The sequence below is a fragment of the Merops nubicus genome, unplaced genomic scaffold (genome assembly GCF_000691845.1).
Source record: "Merops nubicus isolate BGI_N331 unplaced genomic scaffold, ASM69184v1 scaffold18057, whole genome shotgun sequence".
Lineage (NCBI taxonomy): Eukaryota > Metazoa > Chordata > Aves > Coraciiformes > Meropidae > Merops > Merops nubicus.
This window is the reverse complement of record NW_008618504.1, coordinates 30,538-41,016: the sequence shown is the minus strand read 5'-3', so window position 1 is coordinate 41,016 and position 10,479 is coordinate 30,538. Positions and strand designations below refer to the sequence as shown.

At 40.0% G+C, this 10,479-nt stretch overlaps 1 protein-coding gene across 1 annotated transcript in view; it reads left to right on the top strand.

Annotated features, from left to right (window-relative positions):
- Window positions 1-1,753: 1,753 nt before the first annotated feature.
- Window positions 1,754-10,479, top strand: part of LOC103775995 (disco-interacting protein 2 homolog C-like) — a gene marked incomplete at its 5' end in the record, with an annotated part of 37,942 nt that continues 29,216 nt past the window's right edge. Inside the window, 2 exons of the mRNA XM_008943474.1 lie at window positions 1,754-1,922; window positions 2,899-3,069. Of these exons, the coding sequence (XP_008941722.1) occupies window positions 1,754-1,922; window positions 2,899-3,069 (340 nt within the window). The remainder of the gene's footprint in view (window positions 1,923-2,898; window positions 3,070-10,479) is intronic.

Below are 10,479 nucleotides of genomic sequence, written 5' to 3'. Positions count from 1 at the left end.
GAGTGGTGAGACCCTGGAATGGGTTGTTTATGGAGTCCTAACTTTAAATTTCCAAAGAACTCAGACCTTTTGATCTTCTCAATAAAATTGGCTGAGGAAGAGGGAATGAAGTAATATTTATAGTGAAAACTATTAGTACTCCCTAGCTGGGTTTGATCTGTCACTTGAGCTCAGGGCATACGCCTTTCAGGCTTGGGTAACTTTGCCAACATCTCTTTTCACGTCTTTAGGAAGCACGTGCTCAAGGTTCAGTCACACTTTATTCTGATTCCATAAAAGCAACATAAAAGCATAATGCTTCATTTGGCCGTCCTGTGCTATAGTTGTAATATCAGCTGTATCTGAGAACACATTGCTTCATGGCAAGTCAGTGGTCAGCAGTCATCAAGAGTAGCATTAATGTGGACAAGTGGTCAAAGATAAATTTTTTACTGTATGATAAATGAAATTATTTGAATTGTAGTTCATACATATTCCATGACATTCTCTGGCTCGTATTCCAGCAGAGACCTAAACTACTTGGATTATTAACTACCATTGTGGATGGACTTGTACATCTTTTATGCCTTTATCATACCAAGTAAAGACATCCAGGTCACACAGACCTTGTCCTAAATTGCACAGCTTGTGAAAGCACTCTCATCTGGGTTTGGGGGGAGTCGGGGTACTTGCTCACCAAGGAGGGAAGTTGTATGAGCAGCCCACCTTCAAGAATTGCAGGGGTGTGTGTCTGCTTCTTAATGTCAAATGTTACACAGGTGCTCATACTCCTGAAAATGAAGTTCCATTTTGTGTCTTACCTCAGGCATTTGGATTTGAAAATGTCAGCTGTACTTTACTAAGCTGGCATTTCAAGTTTTCAAGTCACAAATGATTTTCTCTCATGTGGACCATAAATCTCTGGGGCTTTATGGTCCTTTCTCAGAACTTCTTTGATTTGGGGGTTTTATGCTGTGATCATTATGATTTGAAATATCTAAAAATCATAAATTAAGATGTGAGGAGACTGTAAAATTGATGGTAAATCTGTCTCTGAGATGAGTGAACAACGTAGGACCCACAGGATATAAAGGCATCAAATTGAGAATATTTTCTCCTTTGAGGAGAATCTTGACTGCCGGACAAGTTAACTCTGACATAACTGTTTCCTTCAGGGATGCTGATAAGTGCCTTTTCTCAATACTTATGCTCACTGGGTATCCAATAAACAAAAGATGTAGAATAATTGGGTTTTAAAAGTTCATAAAACTTTCACAGAAGAAATTTAAAGCCACAAGGATTGTTGAATTCAGGCCAGATTTACTCCCTGGAAAATTATTTCAAACCTTGTTTGCCTGAACAAGAGAGAGGTTATTTCCATATTAAGCAATCAAGTACTCTTTCAATCAAGGTATCTTAAAATAATTACTCAATTATTTGTCAGCAACACATAATTTTTATTGATATTACAATAGCGTCATTAATAACCAGGCTGTTTTGCTCTCTTCAGTACAGTTCTAACAGCAAAGTCCATGAGCATCTTGAGTAAATTAGTATTTGAGGAGCATGTTCTGCATGATTCCTCATAGGCTCCAAAGGTATAGCAAAAAAATGGAGTTAAACTTCATGTTAAACTACTGGACCTGTAGAACAGTGTAAGAGATTACAGAGTTCATCCAGTGCTGTGATGAGCTTTCTCTTCAAGTACCCCAGATCATGTCAGCACCTGTGGACCTATGTTTAGTGTGTGCTCATGAATCTTGTGTCTTTACAGCGTTTATTCAGGACACCAGTCTATTCTGATTCCTCCCTCAGAACTGGAGACCAATCCTGCTCTGTGGCTCCTTGCCGTGAGCCAGTACAAAGTGAGAGACACTTTCTGTTCCTATTCAGTCATGGAGCTTTGTACTAAGGGGCTCGGTTCGCAAACGGAGTCGCTGAAGGTGAGTAGTTCTGCCACCCTGCACAACCTGTCGCCTGCATGGCGCTGGCCCAGAGCCTTCCCTGCCATGCGTGGCTGTGCTGAATGTATGCAGCAGGGAAAAAATCATCAGAGGGCAAGGGCTGCCTCCACAGAACCTGTGTGGCTCCTTGCCAAAGGTTGTATATGAATATCAGTCATTCTCTTTCAGAGCACAAGGCTTTTAAACATCAAGGGAAGGCTTTTATTTACCTAAGCTTTCTGATGTGTGTTGCAGCCTGTGTTGATAGGCAAGTGTTAGAAAACAGAGGTGTAAACATCCACAAAGCCAAGCAATATTATATTGTATATTATGTTTTATGAATTCCCTGATTATATGAAGTACTCGTTTGTGTTTGGCCCATGTAATTCAATAATCACGTCCTTCAAAGTCCTGTATTTTTTTAACTGTATGGTCCTCATTGTAAGGGATAACGGGTGGAGGCAGTATCTTTTTTTTTTTTTTTTGTGCACCCATAATTATAAGCCAGGTAGCCAGTTACATTTCTGAAATCATCTAGCATCTCCAGTGTGCTAATGAAATAAATTAGATCTTAGGATACTGATATTTATGATGTCTCCAGACCTTACCATCCTCCCTTCATAATTTCCTAATCAGTTCTTCCAAGTCTAGACACTACTTCCTGTTTCTTATTATTCACTGGCTTTCTGAATTAATATTGGGAAATAGCATTCCCTCCCTTCAAAATTAGCATACCCATCTCTTCCTACATGTTAATGTTGAGATGACAAGCAATTACATCTGCTCTTCTACAGCTATTAGACTGTCATCTGGCCATCCAGCCTCCAGGAAGGATGGAAATTACACTGCCACTTTAGCCTCTATTCCACTACTCCTCTTGAATTATAATACCTACATAATACACTTAAGGACTAGTAACAGTTTTGCATTAAATCTGTTCTTTTGTAGCCTTTGTTACATTTTAACTTCTTTTTAGGCAAGGGGACTGGATCTTTCACGTGTACGGACATGTGTGGTAGTGGCTGAAGAACGACCTCGGATAGCTCTTACTCAGTCATTTTCAAAATTATTTAAAGACCTTGGTCTCCATCCACGGGCTGTCAGCACATCGCTTGGCTGTAGAGTTAACCTGGCAATATGTTTGCAGGTAAGATTTTTCACTCCGTAAGCTCAAAGCTTTTTAAGAAAATGATTTTCAGTAAGAAGCATTCATTATGTTTCCATTGGCTGCTTGGTTGTAGACATAGTAAGAAAGTGCATGTGGTATTTTTGCATATCTAGGTAGTAAATTTCTGTTACTTTGTCAACTATTCATCCCTTTCATGTTGCAATCATAGCATTTATTCTGCTCATGAATACAGTATTCAGAAATGCATGTGAGGGTGACAGAATGTGTACTCTGTGCTCCAAAAATAGTGTTTAGACATGTAACCCAAGATCCAAGTGCTTACTTCCGTATGTTACAAAATGGATTCTTTCCGTTTATCAAATTATTCCTGCCATTACTTAACTAACTAGATATATATTTTCTGAACACAGTTCATGGCTTACAATGAAAATGTATTTTGCTACGTATCTCACTCTGTTTTGATCCACTAATCAGAAAAAAAGTACTCCGGTATAACACAGGATTTAACTTGTGTTCTCCAGGAATCTTTATTGAGTCATGATTTTAAGGACAGATGGAGCACTGCTGGTATCTGGTCTGAATTTCTGAATAGCCTCTAGGTTTTCACTCAGTGATAGCCAAACCAATCAAATAATTTTAAGCAGAAATGGTCCATATTGTTTTATCTTTCAAGACTCTGAGTGATGAAAGTGAGCTTGCCCTCTTATTAGGTGTTCAATTTTTAACTAATTTTGCGTTATTTCTAGTTTAAATTTATCTGGCATTAGATTGAGCCATTTATTATTTTATTACATTTTTCTAATCTAGAATAAAGAATCTTATTTCTATCATGACTCTAACACATATCTTACGCCTTGATAAATAGATAAAGAATCCTAAGACATGCTTTCCAGATCGGTGTCTCATTTTTATGACTCTTGATCTCTTTCTGTCCTTTCAGATCTGGTATCAGACCTTCATATATTAATCCTGTAATAATGCCACAGGTGTCCTACTCAGATATAATATGATTTCTGACTTAATAATCTTTTCAAATAATAATGCAAGAATCATCTTCTCCATTATCAGCTGCGTTGACTGAGAACTTCCATATCCATGTGGTCACCTCCCGCGTCACTACTGTCTCCCCAGTAGAACTTGCCCGTACTCTATAGGGGGCATCCCACCTTTCAAATCTAGCAGTTACCCCTAGTGTACATTAAAGGATTTCTCATGTATGTAACAGCCAAAATTGCTTAGGTGTGGAAGCCAGAACAGGTCTTCTCAGTGATGCTGCAAATCAGGCATTTGCTGTTCTTTCTCCTGATTGTAAATATTAAGATTTTTTACTGTATCCAAACGATGTGACAAATACAGCTTATGGATTCAGCACAGACCAATACGTCTGTGTGTTATGCCTGTCTTAACCTCTTGCCCTGTCGAACATCACTAAAGAATCCTGACTTTCATCAGATCTTGGCTAAAAGTGCCCTTGCAGTTCAGCATGCTACCAGAATATGAATACAGGAGGTATGCCTTATCTCCAGTACTACTTGCTTTCTCCCTGGCTACCAGCAGAGTTCAGCCCAGGAGATTAGTACTATAGCAATTATTACTACCAAACATGTGACAAGGTGAAGCTGAGCAGGGTTAAAAGTCATTCCGTGTTCCAGAGGTAGAGTTCTTTAGTTTGACATTCTGTAATTGCTGGCATAAGTATTCTCCAGGAATATAAGTTTAAGAAAATCTCCTGTAGTCTCAAAAGCAGCACTTACATCCTTCAAAACAGTTCTGCCCTGATAAAACTTAATAAATAATTTGAGAGAAAAATAAATATTGTAGGTTAGAAATGTCTATGAATTCAAGCAGCTTCCCCCATATTTCCATATGTCATGGATTTGATGCAAAAAGTACCGGCTGAGATTTTGAAACCTCTTCTACTGAATGTTTCTTTGCAACAGTACAGGCCTCTTAATTTCTTTCTCCATATCTAGAGTCCTGGGTGTTGACAAGGCAGAGAGGACAACTCAGAAGACACCTAGGAAATGTTTAGACACTCTCACCTGAGACAGTACAATTTGGATAGTACCACTTCAGGCCAACTAGCAGCTGTAGGCAGCAACCCAACCAAGCTTAAACACTTGGCTTGGAGGGCTCTTGCAGGCAGCAAGGACACTGCTTTCCCTCGAGTAGAAAAAGGAAAACAGAGGAGAAAGACATGAGCTAGTTACCTGATAACAGCTTTCTAGTTTGCTCCTGTATCTTTAGTGATTTTGAAGTGCTCATGCGATGTCTTCTACAGAGGAAGGGAAGAAGGGAACTGGTGGCATACCTTCATGGCCAGCTGCTCTGACGTTCCTGACAGATCAGGATGGGGCCTATCAACTCTCCTTTGCAGCTGTGGTGGAGCCAATTCTGAAAAATAATTGAACTTCTCTGGTTTCTGGTCCATGCAAGAACCAGACATGAAGGATTCTGTAGATAGTAAGGATAAGTTAGCTGCAGAAGTTTGCTTGCCACTAATGAAAATGGTGGCTGCTTCACTTGTGAGATAAGCCATTTGTTCAGGACAATTAAAACCAGGGAATGACACAAAGCAGCAGGAAGCCAGGTGCAGTGCCCAAGTATGCCTCATTGGGAGTAATACTGTACTGGGTCTGCCTGGGATGGGAGTTAGCGTTCTTCATGGCAGCCCATGTAGAGCTGTGTTTGGATTTGTGACTGAAACGGTGTTGATAGCACACCAGTGATGTAGCTATGGCTGAAGAGTGCTGCACAGCATCAAGGCTCTCCCCATTTCTGACTCTACCCACCGCACAACCACCTCACTGCCCCCAGAGAGCTGGCTGGGGAAGAGCAAGAGACATGGAGGGACACAGCCAGCAAAGCTGTCCCAAGCTGACCTGGGATATCCCATAACATATAATGTGTCGTGTTTACCATTAAAACAGGAAGAGTTTGTCTTCCAAAGTAGCCATTGCTCAGAGACTGGCTGGGCATCGTTCTGCCTATGGGCGGTGGTGAGTGATTATTTTTGCATCACTCGGAGGTTTTTTTTGCTTTCCTTCACCCATTAAATTTTCTTCATCTTGACCCATGCGTTTTCTTGCTTTTGCTTTTCCTGTGCTCTCCCCTGCCCCACTGGGAGTCGAGTGAGTGAGCAGTTGGGTGGGTACTTTGCTGTCTGGGTCAATCCACTACAGACATACTGGAAAGCTTACTATGCTCAGAGGAACTGTGAGGCCTAATCCGTGCAGGGTTAGGCTGGATTTTTGCTTGGCTATGCATATCTGCCTTTGATTGTGTTAACCCCTTAGCTAAAGTTTTCTTAGATGGTTCTTTGCAGAAATTATTGAAAGAGTTATTGAATCAAACTGAAAAAGTGGATAACTATGAAGGAATATAATTAATGACACTGACTGTGAATTGAAGAACAGCACAGAATGTGAACCTTGAGTGAGGTGATTAACAGCCTGACTGATCATGTAGCTTAGTGTCAAGCTTCACTGAGTTCTTTAAGCTGTTGCATCTCAGTCCCTAAGACAAACTAAAGCCATGCACTGTATGAAGAGTGTTGTGGCTGGAATGAAGAAAAGCCATTTCAGAGCAGGCTATATTTAGTAACATTACCTTTCCAAGTGGAATGGTTTTTGAAGCATTTAAGCTAAAGGTAGTTTGGCAACTTTTAAAGGGATTTGTAAAATTGCTGAAGATGTTACTTACAAGCTTCACCACAAAACATGTCATTTTGATGGAGGATATAAAGGTTCAGAAGCATCTGGTAGTAAACACCGCCAAAGCCTGGATGCTGCTCTTTCCAACTTGTCTGGAAGTTTATGGCTAGCGATAATCCAAAATAGCTTGTGGGCTATTCTCTTTTCTGGGCTGAGGAACACAATGAATTTTAATTCCTGATCAACAATGTTCCTGAAATTAGCATTGTCTCCAGTATGTTCCAGAAATGGGTCATGATTTCTAGAATTCTTCACACTGCATAAAAATACTTCTAAAGATGTTTGAGTCAACAGCATCTGCCTTTGCATTTTTTCTTTCAAGTTGTGTCATCTGTGAGATCAACATGTGGTTCCTGGAACACCATCTTCCACAGGGATAACTGTGATCTAGGCTATTTTATGGTCTTTCTAAAATATGTATCTACGAATCACCTGTCCAAGCATGTCTCAATATTCAGCTATTGACCCTTACCAGCAAAAAGCCTACCCAGGCTTTCTTCTTTGTGGGCCACCTCTAATGCAACTTGGAGGCAAGCTTTGATACCTTCTTCCCTTAATTTCTATTTTTCTAGACAAGTTTAAGACTCAAGTGTTTCAAGAGGAAGCTATCCTGATCTTACTGCTGTTTCCCTCTCCAGAAAGAGGGCAGGGAGGGGCAGAGGGGGGGGGTTGTATGTACGTGTGTGTCTGTCTGTGTGTGTATAAAAACTTCATAGCAGAATCTGACCTTTTATTAAAGATTACTTTAAGAAGGAAATCATTGTGATAATCCCTTTGGTACAGAAGAGCCTTAGTCTACCAAATTATATTAATTTCAGGATTAAGATCACTGACAGACTAATGCATTGTCATTTGTATTCATTTCCTCTCAAATTTAGAGCAAATTTACTGTTTCTTTTGATGTAGTAATTTTGGACTAAATTTTTAGAGGTGTGCTTTTGAAATTAAACGATTCTCTCCATCTTTAGGCACTTAAATACCCTTAATATCTGACCTTTTATGGCTGTATAGTCACAGATAATGGTCCAGGGATTTCTGAAATGAGAAGATTGCATCCAGTGTATTTTAATTCTCATAAACTAGCATCTTGGCATTCTCAAGAGAGAGAAAAATAGCTACAAAAAGTAGCCTGTTTCTTACAACAGCACAGATGGTTCTCTTGGATTTTAGCTGATTTCTATTTAAACACTTGAAATTAATATTTTCATTTTATTCAACCTGCTACTCAATTTCATTTGAGGAAAAACTTCTAGAATTTTCCTTGGTTAACCCTGAAAATGTACTAACAAATCTACCCAACCTAGGGCGGGAGAGCAGGATTCATCTTGCTTCTTTTATGTCACCTCCGAGTGAGACGGCAAGGTCAAGTGAGTTATCCAAGATCCATCTGCAGTCAGTGGAATCAAAGAAATCGAGAGAGCTTCATTCAGCCTGTCTCAGGTGCCCATCTTGGGAAGGGATTTATCACCATCAGGAGATGCTTCCTACCTTATACTCCACACTTTCTTCTTTGATGGCCAAAGTTATATGAAATGAATCCTTTCCTCACTGTCTGGCAAAGGGAACTTCATTGGTAAATGTAGGGCTTAAAGTTATGTTTCTTCTTACTTCATGATAAATCACACTTTCTGAGGCTCTTCCATATTAAAAGTAATAAGGGATAGCTCTGTGAAGAGTGCAACAAGACACCATGCACTTTAGAAGTAGAGTTCACACCTAGCAATGCAGTGTGGCTCTGAGTGAGCTCCCTCAGATTCTGTTTTCCCACCTTCACCATGAGTCATGCCATCGAGTTCTTTTCACAGCTCCAGCTGCTGTGCTTGCGCACTTGAGATCGTTAAGTGTGCATCAAAAATTCCATTTCTGAGCGTCACTGGAGCAGAAAGCGACTCAGAGTAAACATTGAGGCCACATCCTAAGATAGCAAAACAAAACAAACCCCAGAACAACAGTTATTTTTAAACTCTCAGGAGTTCTGATGGCCTAGTTCCTGGGTTTTAATTCTGGGGAGGGAAACAGGGAGACCATGCTTGGCCTTTGACTTCAGTGGAAATCAGGTACAGGCTGAGTGCTGGCACATGGGCATCCCCACTGCTGACTTGTTGGGGTAGTCCTCTGTGCAGTTTTGACCTGCAGTGTTTATCCAGAGAGTAAAAGCCTGGCAAGTCACAGAGGTTTGCATAGACCAGGGATGGTCCACTGGTGGCAGCCTGTGGACAGGAGATTAATTTAGTCCAGGGATGTGACTTGTGATGTACCTGTTTTCAGACAGAAAATTATGTTTAGCCCATTTAATTTCCTTGAACACTACCTAGCATGTCCTTAATAAGTATCAGGTACAACAGAAGTCATGTTGCTTTTTTCCTGTTACCAGCATTACAGTCACTCTCTATCTCTGGCTCACAAAATAAATGTGCAAAGACAAATTGAATCAGTTACTCTGGTCTTGGCTAAGACTGCTGCTTTTGAAATGCTTTCAGACTATCTCAGCTGCAGCTGGCCACAGAAGGATGACATTGAGACTTCAGCTGCTGTTTCTCAAGCTCTCCCCTAGTTAAAAGCTGTATGAGGCTCTGGTACTCTCAAAGTCCTCTCCAGACTTGCAGTATAGTCATAAAATTATATAACTGATGGATTTCATCAGTTCTCCTGCTTTCATAGAGCTCAACTGCAGTGTTAACTTGGATTATTAGTAATATTTCTATTTTTGAGCACTGATGTAGTAAGCAGATCCATCCTATTTTTTTAAATGCTTCATCTTCCCCCACATCCCAAACAAACTTGCTGTAAGATGCTGCTGTGGCAGCGTCCTGTAGGCTTTAACTCTGCTGGAATTCAGGAGTTTGATGAGAGGGACGTGTAATGCCAGTGCTCTCAGAGCTGTTTATTTTCACAAGTTGTAGGGCAAGTCCCACTGCAGCTCTCTGGTGTTAGATGCTCCATGTGACAGTGGCAGCTTAGGACTAGTCACCACTGCTGATCACCCTGGAGAACTGATGGGCTTTTAATGGCTTTTCATTTTACTGTTCTTTATACGTATTACAGTTTTTATCATAGCAAATAGACTAAGGATGAAGAAATATTGAACTATAAAGTTATTCCATTTAGTTATGGTCTTCTAGTAGTTAGGCTGTGCACAAAGCCTTGATTTCATTTCACTTCAGGACCAAAAGTTAATCTGTATGAAACAAGGTGTAAGTATCTTTCTCTGTCCTATACTAATGTGTTCTTTTTTTTTTCAAAAAAAGAGAGCTTACTTTTCCTTTCCACAGGACATCACGTACAAACTTCTTTCAGTAATGAAATTGCAGACCTGGAACCCCTGTCTCATTGGATGTGCATTAAAATAGCAGGCCCATAAAGTTCACTGACTTCTTCACCAAAACCGAAAAAAAAATCAGTATGCTAGACACTTGTTTTCCACTAACAACATTGTCTGTAGTGTCCTAAAACCATTTAAGTCTGTTCGTCCAAGGTTAGCAGTCTACAGCTGTCTCTTCTGTTGCTCTACTAAAATGTTGACACCTCATTTTTTACTTTTTTTAACCTTTAATGGTATAATGGTTAATTTGTAAGATTCCTGTATTTGACATTGTTTTTCTTTTTATTTTACTCCCTGCTTTTTGCATTCTCCTTTTTTTTCTCCCACCCTTCATTCCCATTTTTTTATTATTATTATTTTTGTCTTGTGTTACCTTCTTTCCTTCTCTCCCTC